This window comes from Falco punctatus, assembly GCF_963210335.1.
Source record: "Falco punctatus genome assembly, chromosome: 16".
NCBI lineage: Eukaryota > Metazoa > Chordata > Aves > Falconiformes > Falconidae > Falco > Falco punctatus.
Window position 1 is genome coordinate 5,808,631 of NC_137596.1, and position 13,848 is coordinate 5,822,478.

Below are 13,848 nucleotides of genomic sequence, written 5' to 3' on the forward strand. Positions count from 1 at the left end.
CGTGTCCCCAAACAAGCAAGGAACTCAAGCACATATTCAACTCTGTACGTCTGAAATCTATGGGCTGTGCAAACAAAGTCAAGCCTGTGCTTACATGCTTTCCTAAACAAGAATGAAGGAGATCGTCAAGCATGAAACAGAACTGTACTGATAAAGTCTTGAAAAGAGCAGAAAAAGCTACAAGGTCAAGAAGGCACCTCTAGCCTGGCTGTAGTACAAAAAGCGTTAATTCTCCTCAGAAACAGCTAGTAAGGCAGTTAATCAGACGCCTACAGAGATACTTTTCTGTGATACAGTCTGACATCAGTGGAAAAAGATGAGATTCAGAAACTCATTATGCAGTCTACCAAACAGCAAGCAGATGGTAACAACTTTTGATCACCACCAACCTACACTCACTTCAAATTGATAATCCAAGAATGAAAACCTCCATATCTCCTCAAGCAATTCCCTGGGCTTGCCATTGCTCTACAAGCAATAAGAAAATGCTCTTACTTATATTACATCTCTCAGTGAAAAGGAAAAAAAAGAAAGCATTAAATTAAAAATCAATGACACCTGTAAGACTGTACAGAAACCAAGCAGTGTTTCATGACAAGTGCTCTAAAAAGAATAGCAAGAATAGTATACTTTCTGCATGTTTTTTAAACAACTAGTTTTTACCAGAGAAGTCCATCCCTGTCAAAGATTAACCCTGATTATTTTGACATTTCACAGAATGGTGTCCTATGACATTCAATAGCATGTTTACATATTCGTGAGATAAAATTAATGCAATTATTATGCTTCAGGGGATTAGCAAATCACTGCAAGTATTAAGAAGGTATTTGCCTTCTGCCCACATACAGCACTGCAAGGTTGGTCAAATGTATTATTAACAATGTCATTGTCTCCCTCTGAATCATCTGATACTGGTTACCACTAGAGACAGACTATCCACTCTGATGGACAAATGGTCTGGTATCTTACAGAAACTCCCACTGTGCTTGTGCCTCAAACAATTCCTCCACCGCTCCCTTCGTACTTGGAGTTATTGCAAAAATCCCAAGAAAAAGTTGGAAAATGTTTTCAAAATAGAACAAGACAGATCTTAATAATACTGTCCAATAATGCAACAGTCGTAATTTAGAAAGGATCATTAATCTGCGGAGAACTAACACGTGTTATAAATCACACACTAAACCCCTCCATCACTCACAAATTAATATAATTCCATCTGCTCCAGAGGACGACAAACCACATGGAACAAAGTATGACGGATAATACAATCCGAGAAGCAATAAAGGGGAAATAATGCAAAATAAGAATTTCACATCCCTCTGAAGCTGACGGCATGTCTGCTTCAGACACAGCCCCAGCATGGTCACCTGTGGGCCACTTGGTCTATAGCTGGCTGTACTTCCAAAGGAGGAACGGACTTTTGTTGCCTCTCCTCCCACCACAATGCCAACGGCTCTTGTCATTAACAGCAAGAACTGCAGTATCCGATGCCGTCTTCAAAATCTCAGAGCCTGGAACGTGGGGTAGAACAGAGCTTGCAGGTCTTGTTCAGAAAATAAATACAATAATGAAGGACGTTCTTAAGCCATCTCCGATGCAAAGAAAAGTCTGAAAACTTGCCAGGTCAAGAATAAAATATAAAATTAAAATAAATCCAAGCACATTTATTTTAAACCTCATTATTTCCAAGCTAACATCAAAATCTTTCAATGGTATGGAGACGCTGCATTGCTGTCACGCATCAACCCACGAGCATTGTTTCAAGGGAGAGTGAGATAAATGCAATATAGCACTAAAGAGCTGGTGATAAAGATCCATGTTGATTTTTAGATGGGGACTTAGGTGTGATACAATTCCCAGGTTACCTCAAGAAGAGCACAAGCACTCTCCCTTTCTGCCCATCTCCTGCTATAACTTTAGCAAGGCTAAGAGCATCCCAGGACTTCACCCCCAGCACAGGTAGTGTCCCCCTGAACACATTCTAATCTTGTGGCAGAGGTTTTATAAACCACAGATTAAACGTCTAACAAAGCCTCACACCACATCTAATCAGCGACAAAGCGGGGGTGGACAGGGATATTGCATACCTCAGGAGCAGAAGACAAAGCTAGAGCTTTACACCTTCCCACTCACTCCTGCTGCTCATCAGCATCAGCTTTCATAAATTAATGGAAGATGCTGTGATCTTCAAAGCTGTGATCAAACCAGTTTCTTTTGCTCATCCCTTAACGTTTCATCCCTTTACCATGCTGAAAACAACAATGCGACAATTTCACATCCCCTCACCCCGATACCCTCCGTGCAATCTCTCCCCTTTGCTCTAACCATGCAGCAGCACTATCCAGCTGAAAGTTAAAAATAGAGAAGGTCAAGGGCCGCAGCCAATACTGGGAAGAGCCAGACACCCTCAGTGCAAGAGTCACACACTGTCCTTTGTCCTGAGGACCTGGTTTAGGCTTGTCCCCCTCCACATGACATATTCTCTCTTGCTTTATCCAGCCTTCTGGTTTTCAGCAGCACAGGCAGCTGGGGGCTTCCCTTGACATTCAAAGTTATTTACACTGATGTAAAATACATCTCTGAGATTGGGCTTGAAGTTTCCTTCTGTCCTACTGAGCCAAAAGCTCCATCCTACATCTACCAGCTTCAAAAATTCTCAGATGCATGTGCCTTAATGAAGCAAAGAAACAGGAATGTACCCTCTTCACCAAATCAGCGATTTCCACAACAGACAGGGCAATGCTAGTCACCAGTAATCTTAAGCAGCAGCAATTTTGGGGGGAACGGGGATTCATCAGATTCTCAGTGCCTATAAACATGCACAGTGCAATGAGTCCTCATTTCCTACCGCTCTCCCCTGCTAAAAAAGAAAAGGGGGGGCGGGGGGGGAGAAAGAGCCACCTGTATGGACTCAGGAGAACAGACTGGAAAAGCAGCACAAAACAAATTTTTCCTCTTCCCATCACTGCAAATATACAAACCCAGAGAGGAATGCAAAGCAGAAGCAAGACGTCAGTGTGCATGCTCCGAGCCCTTTTAAAAGCAAGGGAGCACATGGGCAAACAAATACAGCAGATCCGCAGCAGCTGCCCTGCCGTGACGCACTGCCAGCCCCCCCCCCCCGACCCCAGCCCCCTCCCGCCTCTCCCCGCACCCCCAGATGTTATGAGGGTAATAACTGCCCCTCCGGGGGGTGGGGGATGGGGGAGACAGCAGGCGTAAAGGGAAAAGGGGGAGGGGAACGAAAGCTGGGAGGGGGGGAACCATCAGATTTGCTCATCGGTGGTTTCAAACAATCGAAAAGGCTGCTGTAGCAATTCCGCTGCAGGAGAGGCAGGGCGCGGGCATGGGGAAGAACAAGGGGAAAAGGAATCAGCCTGTGGAAGGGGAAAGCCACGAAGCATCTCCGCAACATGATGTCACGCTGTCTGCTTTCGAGTCCCCCAAACAGAAAGGAGCAGCAGCAGCAACCAACATGGACTCCAGGTTTAATCTGCCTTGAAAGCGCGTGTCTCCGACGGCAGATTTGCTCGGCAAACCTGTGCTGAGCCCCGCACACGCAGCCCCGCGGCTCCTCTGGCACAGACGTGCACGCACACACACGCACACGTGTGCACGCACACCCGGAGCCCGCAGGCAGCACACAGCCGCGCGGAGGGGAGAGGAAGGGAGGCAGCAGCGGGAGGAGCAGCAGGCACACTAACCTGGTAGCCATTAGGGACCGGCGCGCCGCGGAGCAGCCAGGAATTCATTCATTCATTCGCGCACTCGCGCGTGGCGGGGGCAGCGCAGGGGGGGCCGGCGGGGGGGGGGCGGGGGGCGCTCACCTCCCGCACCATCCCAGAGCCCTGCCCGAGGGAAAGGGGGGGGGGGCGGGGGTGCCCGGGGCCGCTCAGGGGCACGCGGAGCCCCCTCTCCCAGCGGCCTGGCACGCCGCTCGGGCTCCTGCCATGGCTCAGCCGCTCTCCTCCCCCAGCCCCACGCCGTGTGCGCGGCCGCCCCCCACCCCCACCCCCACCCTTTCACACACGCGGCTGCACGCGCACACACACGCGCACGCGCACGCACGCAGCCCGTGGGCTGCCGCTTTACATAATGCAACCCCCTCCGCGGCTTCACCAGCCCCCAGACACGCGGGGCGGGGGGGGCTCCTGCCATCCCCCCCAAGGCCCCCCTGGTATACCTGTCACTCCTACATGCTGCCCGTAAAGTTGGGCAAAGCCTACCGGTTAAGGTCCGACAGGCTGGGGGGAAGAAAAAAAAAATAACCATACTCATCCTCCCTGTGTGCACGCTGGACCATTCCTACGTGGGGGAGAAAGTTTCGAAACCTGTAAACATGTCAATACAAGAACAGCCTGGAAAACCAAAACCTAATTAACTGGTAAGGTGGATTATCTAAACTGAATGAAATACTGTGAGGACACACTCATTCAGAATTAAGGTGACCTCAACTCAGCTGAGTTTACTTCATCTAGGAAGCTAATTTGGTTTCATTTTTCATGCCCATCCATGCGTGAACAGGCCTGGGATTTTTAAAGAAACGTCACCAAGCCAAGTTTACAAGCCTCCAGTAGCATTAGTACTCAGTGCTTCTTTGGGGGATGTACAGACCACCATAACCCCACACGCCTGCTCATAGACAGCTTTATGCCAGAATAACAAGGGTTTCAGTCCCTCTCAAGCGCTCTCACAGTACAATATATATTACATAGGCTGAAGGATGAAAAAGAAGAAAGCAAAACAATCAGCTAGCCTGCATTTTTCCTTCCAGTATATGAAATAGGGCCTTATCTGTGCAAGGAAATAGTGTAGAACTTGATGTGAACACCCTTGATCTGAAGCACAAGCATCCACATGTGGAAGTACTCTGGGTTATCTTAGGGCTTTAAATGTGAAATAAATTTCTAGCGGAAACAAGCCTTAAAGAGTACCCAGAGAAGCTCCTGTACCAGTGTGGCTACAGTAGTTTAAAAATTTACACTGTGTATCACTTCTGTGCCTCAGCAGTCTCCAGTCTACATTCACATCGCCCACCTTAGGTGTTTATTTTCAGAGTCCCCTGCGGTATCAACTGAGCCAGGCAGGCAGCTCCAGAGCATGATTCAGAGCGTACCTGAGTGAGGAGGCTGACTACAGCCACCTTCAGACGCTGCGAATGACCCCCTTGGGGACTTACTGCTCCCCACTGATAACAGAAGGTGCTGTGCCTGAAGTGATGGAAATGCTCGTCAGTCCACGTTTTGCTTTCTTTTGTTGCGTTTTACCCATTCCATACACAGGGCTGACCATTTTCTCTTCTCTTAAGAATCAGTCACAGCTTTCAATGCTAACGTCCCAAAAGAGCATCTCTCCAAAAGGCTGATTATACATCATTTCGCTATAATCACAATCAGTGGGAGCAGGAGGTGCTCTGCTCTTAAGAATCAGTGCTCCAGCAGGCTCACACCACCATGCATTTCAAATGCTGCACATGATTTTAAGTTGAAAATGCTATCACCATACACGCTTTTATCTGGATAGTACAACTGCACCATCACCCTTTTCATATTACTCAAAGAATACACAGAGATGTACACGGGTTTACTGTGTATATTACCACCATTCAGTAAATGCATTGCCCCATTAAGAGATCCATCAGCTTGATGTCAATTTGTGATGTCTATCTTGTGACCAAGCTTCCTTTTTCACCTTCTCTGTTTAGATGCTTATGATTGGCAGCACCATAAAACACACCAGCTTTCATCCCAAACATGAACTTGGCACCTGAAATCTAATTTCATAAAAACAAACCTGGTTTTTAGTCCTCTCATTCCATTAGCGCACATTTGTTCAGGTTTTGCTCTCAAGGTTTCCTCTGCAATCATGGGAGAAACTTCTATCAAAACGAGAACGTTTCTTACGTAGTTACACTTTTACAAGTATTGGAGATTTACAAAGGGTACCAAGCAAAATTAATCCAAAGCACAATCACAAGAGCTGACAATAATATTTGTCGCTTCACTCAGTAACATCTGACTATAGGTTTTAGATCTGCAAGTCCCTGTAAGGATGGAGTATTCTAGCTAAGTGGAAACGCACAGTCTCTTAACAGGAAAAGTTGTAAAGGCAAGTAACAACTGGCAGTGAGGAGTTCGGGCCAAATCCCACACGATCTTGTCCTCCCACATATTGACCTTCTACCAACACAGAACTCTCTTAATTTTGCAATGCCTTCTCCTCAAAAGTTTATTTTTCAATCCATTGGACCACATTTCAGTGTTTATGGGTAAATCTAGTGTGTTTTGCAACTGGAGAAATCTGCATGCAGTAGTCCTGTGCGCCTCACCAACAACATTGGAGCAGCACAAACCTAGGCATGACCAAGAACACAGCAAAATCTCATTATCCAGTCCGAGCAGCAGAGCCACTGTAACTTGCACCCTGACTTTTTATTTTCACGTGACCATTACAAGTTTCAAGTGCTTACAAAAGTTCATGAACTGGTGAATTTCCGAACATGTTTGAAGAAAATGGCATGTAACATACAAACTTTCCTACTCCCTGTGTCCAACGCAATGGTACCTCCGCATCTGAGGATGGCAATTCCCACTGAAACGCTATGTCTAGGACTGTCTCTAGTTTCAACTCGTGAACAATGTAGATAAATGTCTGGACAGGGTTCAGACAAGAGCGATGAACAATAAAGGCAGTGGCACTCAATCCACTCACCACAGACTGGAGGTCGAGGAATGGCAAGCTTTAAACTGGTGTTCCAGGTGAGCATTTGACAATACTGGGTAAAAGATGAAAGTGCAACAGTACCGAGTGCCGAAAGCTGAAGCCTGACAAATTCTGACTAGACAAGAGAGATGCATTTTCGGAACTAAACAAAACTAACCCCTGGAACTAATTCAAAGCTAGATCATCCATCTGCAGCAAACAATATTACACAAGGTTTTTGTGTTTTCCTAAGTACTGTTCTGTACCTCAAACCAGAATCAGTTCAGGCAAGTCTTATACCTTGCATTTGACAGGACTTAAAAGAGATATCTGAATGGTCCCATTTCGTTTTACAGTCTATGAAACTTTTAGTGGTTTTTTTTTTTTTCCTTATGGCTTTCAAAGATGTATGAAAATAGCTAGAAGTGTGACTCTCAGCCTCTACGAATTTTAGGATGCTTTGTCTGAATGACTGTCAAGGTTTGAAGGAGACAGTATTTTTCAGTGTTCACATGAGAGGCACACTTACCCAAAGGCTCTGGCAAAATTCAGTATAATGGCTACTTCAGATTCAGAACCATGGAGAACATGCAAAGGCTCAAAGCAGGTCATGAAGTGGTAGGATAGACTCAACACGTGACTTTAAAACCTACCCACTCTTCAGACTGTCAGGAGAGAAGATGAATCAAACGGAAGTTCTGCTTCCAAGAGCGCTGTAAGAGCAGTAGTAAAAATGCAAGACTTACTTCGAGAAAAGCTTCTTAGGCTTATCTGGGATGGCGTGCAAGAGGCAAAGTTATGGGTAATTTGAAAAATTACATAACGCCTCAATAGCTTTACAAACTTCAGCAGACCGGCAAAATTCAACCCAGAACTCTCAGAAGAGCAAATACTCTCATTACATTTCTGGGTCTGTGCAGCGCCCTTCATGTCACTACAAACAGCTTGTTTCATGATGATAGTACTGCGATAATACTGCACTGAGAAGACAATCTTTAGGCGCCCTTAAGGAAGCTCTTCTGAACATAAAGCTACCAGTTCCTGGGTTTGTTCAAGAGCTGCAGAACCCATTTTATGTCGACTGGGTTTACTTGCACGTATGTCTCTCAGCCCTTGCCCTGGTACTGATGTTAAAAGAATCAGGACAAGCACTAGGGCATTATCTCATGTATGAAGGACAGCTTTAGGAGGGCTCAACTGCTGAGCTATTCACGGCACGACATGGTCACACCCCGAATGCCACAGGGACTACCAAGCCCTACAGAAAGGTGAACAGTCATTCACCACAAGCACCCGCCCAGGGATGCTCTAATTCAGAGCATGCCTATCTGTGGCAGGCCCTTCGCGTTCGCGCAGACAGTGCCAGGCGTACCTTTGCTGCCTGCCGGACTGAGCTGTGCCACAGACCCAGCCGTAACACAAGCATACTCATACATATTGCATCTCTCGGGTGAGAGGAAATAATGCACTGTTCAAGAAATTAAAGACCGGGACTGATGACAGATACACACGGGACAGTCCAGTGCCTCAACGCCCAGGTCTACGGAGCAACAAGCGGGTTTGAGATAAACTCTATATGCAGGTAGAGCAACCTTACCCCCCCGTAAGCCACAGCGGTGATACAGCAGCAAGCAGCAGTCTTTAGAAGTGTCTGCAAATGGCTGGGAACGATGAGCACCTGGATTTGAAACCACATAAAGTTTCTCATTTCCCCTTCCCTGAAAAATTCTTTGTCCACTTTTAATAGGATGTTTTTTGAAAACGGAAAGCCGTTGAGACAGTTATTCCCCAACATCTCTACCTTCCAACTGAGTTCAGAACAGAACCAGGGGACACTAAGACTTACATAGTACTTCTGGCCATGTCTTCAGAAAGACTATCAGGAATGTCAAGAAAGCATGTCCTCAGGGAAAAGTCAGTGTAGTGCTACAACCTCAAGATCTGCAAGTAGGATTAGCATTAGTGGGTAACTGACGCATCTGGGTGGTAATTAGTATTTTCCACGTGTTCATTTTTTTTTTCGCTCGTACCATTGCTGGAGCACAAAAGGTGCTTTTCTCCTAAACACTCTCTTTGGCCATGAATGTACGGACTCAGCTTTTGAACGCGCAGCATAGTACAGGGCGAGTTCTCTGGCTGAGACATGTGGTCCTGTTTGCTAGCCCGTGCTCTGACCATGGAACACCCTTCCAGCCCCTGGCGTACAAAATGGGTGCTACTCTTTAAACCCCACCACATTCTCACCCTATTAAGCAATAAGAAGCACTGCCAAAACTCTTCCTCCTCCCTCACAGAAAATGGGCTCCTAGACAGGTACCAGATGAAGCAAAAATCTTTTTAGAGTCCTCTGAACTGACAATGGCATTTTCATGGAGCACGGAGCAAGATACAGTAGCTGCTACATTCCTACAGTAGTGGGGGATGAAGGAGGCAGGCAATCATGTGCTCAAAGGCATGGGGAGGAAGAGGGGGAGGCGGGGAACAAGGAGAGAGAGAACAAAGTGTCAACATCTTAACTGGGACACACAAAGAGCCAGTTCTTAATAAGAACTTAATCCAGGATTAACAAGAGGTCAGCTACCTCTGCAAGGAGACTGCACTAAAAGGAGCTAATTAGCTCTCCTTAATTGCACAAATGAAACCACACAGAATTAAAGACATTCACAAGTAGCAGATCCCACCTCGCCTAGGAAACTGAGCCCTACCTGTTGTCCTCAACGCCACGCTGAAACAATCAGCACGTGGAAAACCAAAAGCAGAAAAGGTGAAGTGATGTGAGGAAAGAGGCTGCGGGGAGTTAGGCTTAGCATCGCCAAGTGAAGTGTCCGAGGGACAGCTGGAGCCTTCACACAGGACAAGCGTGTTTTGCATGGCCAGAACCTTTCTAGACAGTTTCTTCAGCAACTGCTGTCATCGCATGTGGAATGCCCAAGATTCTGAAAGCTATCACTTTCATAAACGGTTTTATCCATGAGGATATGGAATGCAGTTTTAGCCCTCTTTAATTCAGCGTGACTGCTGACAGTGAGGAGAAGGACAGCACAAGGGGAACCCGTCGGTTTTGCTCTGTAGGCCCCACTCTGCCCTGTAGGTTGAGACCAACAGAATCACATCCCAACATGGTGTGCAGGCACTGCATCCTGGTCCGGATAAGCAGAGAGCTCAAAGCAAAAGCATCATGGATCATGGACAGGTAATAGCTCCTGGCCTGGAAACCACCAGCTTGGGATGATGCAGTGAAAAAGGCTGGCTGAGCTGACCTCCCACAAGCTCTCTGTCTTGAATTCCTAATCATATATTACGAAGACACTTACATATCCTTAAGTCCCCTGCTGACTTCCACTTAAAACTAAATCCATCTCCTTTTTTTTCTCTGAAACCATTAGATGCTCTGTTCTACTGCACTGATGATAAGCTGGTGCGTATTTTACGCCAGAAGCACTTGCGCTGCACTGACAGATAACGTATACAGCAGTCAGCGTACTTGAAAATGAAGATTAACAAGCACATCAGTAACACTAACAGCTGTCTCTGAGATCAAGCACTAATAAAAGTAACGCCCATTTTTATTTGTTTTATAGCCCTGTGCTGAGGGCTGGGCAGCTTGCGGCCAGCCGGGGCCCTCACCCTGAGGAGCGTACAGTGCAAGACCTCAGCTGTGCAGGGAAAGGCATGATGAGGCTGCACTAATTTCAAACCCTACACAATCCACGGAGCCACCTTCAAGCATTAGGGTCTGAATGCAGCCCAGCTGCGAGATCTCAGTGCCCAGTTTAAGAGAGGATGAAGAGAAAAGCAAAACAACAGGTTGACCAGGGGAAAACTACCATACTCACAAAGACAAAAAACAACAGAAACGGGTGATCACCCATTAATTACAGGTCCCTGTGGAATCCTTACAGTACTGCCTCCATTATCTATGCATATTCCTTTTCTTATCCCTTCAGGACAAGGGTAAAATATCGTGCCATTGTGCTTCCAGTTACATTGAGAAGGTAGCCACCAGGGGACAAGCAGCAGCAAAATTTCACCTCAAACCCAACACAAACAAATTATGTTCTTTGGATACCACTCTGAAGATGAGAAAGCCACATCCCCCCCCCCCCCCTCTGCTCCCAGTAATTGAGCAACAACCCTCATATACGCTGTTCCTATGCAAGCTCAGCACAAAGACAGAATTCCCTGACATCTGGATAAAGCTTCAATGGCCGCCATTGGAGAGAGCAAAATGCACATCGGCTGCTCCGTGCCAGGGGCTGCAGCCGCTCTCCTGGTACAGACATGCCCCGCTCCTTCAATCCCCTCCACCGCCACCACCACCACCCCTCCGTTCCCTACTCCACACTGTACTGAGCTGGAACAGCTCAGACCTGTGAGTAGATTTTTGAAGAGAAGGATGAGGAAAAGGACCCTAAAAGGGTCCGATCTCTTTCTTTAGCACTGGCTGGTGCAGCGTGGGCTTCTGTGTCCTATAATCCAGTTACAGTAATGCCTGCTTCTCCACTCCTCTGGACTGTTCCGATCTTTTTATCCCAACCAAAATCAGCCTCCTAAAGCCTTCCCCAAAGCACTACCCCAATCTCTACCTTCAGCCTCCTCCTGAGCCACCTCCGATTTCCAAGCCCGATACCCGTTCACACACACTGGATTCATCCCCACTCTCACCGACTGACTTTCTTCACCTTGCTTGACCTTTCTTCCAGGATGGTCTCAGATTCCTGTAATCTGCTGGGCTTACCCAGAAACTCACTAACACTCAAGAGCTACTACTCAGTCCAGCCCCTGCTCCCACGAAGACAGAACATTGCTCCATAAGAATCTTGCTCAGCTTCTCCCCCCACACCCCCGTACCTTCCACCACCTTTCTCAGCCAAACCCTGCGTGTCCGGGTCGCAGCCCCGCACTGCGCCAGGGCATCCTTTTTCCTGCGGAACTGCCTGACCTCACAATGCACGCAGGAACACAAAAGAACCTGCACCCACAGGAAGGAGTCCTCCTGCCTGCCTGGGAGATGGAAAATGAAGAGCTAAATGATCGCATCGCCACCTGTTACCACATCGCATTTCCTGGGGCGCAGCTGCGTGTCCTCCCTGCTCCTCTGCTCTCCGATTCCGAAACCACCATTTAAAATGCAGACAGAAGCAATTCTGCGGGGGGAGAGATCATTAAACCATTCAAGAATCTTACTGCTCCGATGCATTTTATGCTTTCAAAAGTAGTTGACAAAAAGATTCCCTGCTCTGATAACAGCTTGGCATGGCAGAAACAAAGCCGCCTTTGCAACTTGCTACCCAGCTCTGGCATCTGAACTGGCTGCTGCCCACTGGAAAGAAAAGCACCCACTGTCTCTTTAAGAATGCCCTGGAGCCCTCATCACTGGAGCTCAGTTAACCCTGGCTGCTCCTCACTCCATCCACTGACGACAGCTGTAAAATTTCAGGACGACTTCTCTCCTGCTCTTACCCACCTGTCTACTGCCCTGGTACAGCCTCTTCATGTTGTTGCACATCCCTGGCATCCCGAACATTTTTGCAGGGGCACTTTAGAAGAGTTTTATTAAATATCCCTCTATTCCCCACTGTAAAAAAACACCAGGGAGTACTTCCGTGATGACAAAGGAGCAGAACAGTCAGCATGGACCTAAGCATCCCAGTTACCCCAGTAAGGATTCAACTTCCTTACTCCCACAAAGCACTCTGACAACTCAGTCATTTCTGCAAACATACTGACTCCTCATCTCGCTGAGCTAGAGGGACTCTGCACCCTTCTCTAAACCTTATCAGACACAGCACAAACCGTCTAACCTCCCTCATACAACAGCAGGCAGCACAGCCAGCAACAGGAGAAATATTTGACAACACACGGGTTATTTCCAAATATAAACCCTTTGAAAGACCATCTTCTACAGAGAGGTTATAAAATGGAGAAGGTAGCAATGTGACTCATATTGAAAGTGCATATAAAAACACATACAAAAACCTGTCTCACAAGAAAAATAAACAGAGACTGTGACGGATTCTCTTCTGGGCAAAGCATGAAGAACATTAGCTTGACTTTGTACCTACTCCAAACAGGTATAATGCAGAAAACACAAAGTCATGCCCAGCAATTCAAAGAATTGAGAAAGCAAGAAAGCAGCAGAGCTCAGTAGTGTGCATGCAGGGTACGAGCACAAAGCAAATTAGACATGTTCTTGCAAAATGATACAGGAGCAGGAAAGACTAACGTGATTCAGAGCTGCACAGTCTGATCAATCATACCTCATGGAAGGTGATGAAATATTTGCTCTGGATGATCAGTTCATCTCTATCAGGAACTTTATTATAAGGGTGCCATGTAACCACAGAGATATTTTTATAGAGCACTAAGTTCAAAAGAAAGCAACAAAAACATCACACTATTCACGAAGCTTATTTATGGGGGGGAAAAGACCAAAACAAAAAACCTCAAAGGGCAAACAAAGTAGTCAACAAATATTCAAAGAATGTAAATATCAAAGAGAAACAGAAGTCGTATTAAAAGGTTATATAACAACGAGCAATGTGATAATATTGAGGGAAACAATTAGGCTGAAGTCAAATACTTGCAGTCAAGAGCACGAGAGAAATGGTATAAAGCCATTCACTTGTCATGTTTATAAACAACATTAGGTAACCATTAGTAAAAACAAAACAGGGAACTGTCCCACATTGGCAGGAGCATGGATCAATGCCAGAATTCCACCATTATTTTTTCTGTCTCTAGTTCTGCTTTCCAAAACTTTCAGCCCCAATATATACTTTATATATTAATATATAAAGCCCCAAAATATATACCCCAATTTTCAGCAGCCCAGTCCAACAATTTTTTGGGGTTTTTTTTTGCTGCTGTTTGCTAGCAATGCAAGACTCTCTAAAGGTTTGCATTTGGTTGGTGTTACAGCTCTTTGAGCATTACAATTTAGGTAATTGGTTTGACTTACTGTATTTTTGTTCCCAAAAACTCCAAGAGAAACATATCCACATGATTTTGAGTTTCACATGGGAAATCTTGCAGAGCGACACCTAAATCATCTGAAGTTCTTGATTTGGGCTGTGATCCTTGAAAGAACAAATGTCCTTATAGCAATTCTGGTATTTCCAAATATGAGCAAGACATAGCTTGCTG

The 13,848-nt window shown here is 46.2% G+C and overlaps 2 protein-coding genes across 16 annotated transcripts in view; one reads left to right on the forward strand and one right to left on the reverse strand.

The window, feature by feature from the left end:
- The window catches only part of HSPA8 (heat shock protein family A (Hsp70) member 8), a 240,724-nt gene that overhangs the window by 52,645 nt on the left and 174,231 nt on the right, over positions 1-13,848 (forward strand). The gene's annotated exons all lie outside the window — the stretch shown is intronic.
- Positions 1-13,848, reverse strand: part of GRAMD1B (GRAM domain containing 1B) — a 107,346-nt gene that overhangs the window by 44,915 nt on the left and 48,583 nt on the right. Inside the window, exon 1 of one of the 15 annotated variants that reach the window (XM_080366848.1) lies at positions 11,749-13,105. The exons of 9 other annotated variants lie outside the window; for them this stretch is intronic. In XM_080366848.1, coding sequence (XP_080222974.1) covers positions 11,749-11,902 — 154 coding nt within the window. In that variant the 5' untranslated portion in view covers positions 11,903-13,105. Of the gene's footprint in view, positions 1-3,704; positions 4,016-11,288; positions 11,374-11,553; positions 11,573-11,748; positions 13,106-13,848 lie in introns of those variants that run through there. 5 more of the 15 variants (XM_080366836.1, XM_080366840.1, XM_080366849.1 and 2 more) reach the window with 5 other exon arrangements.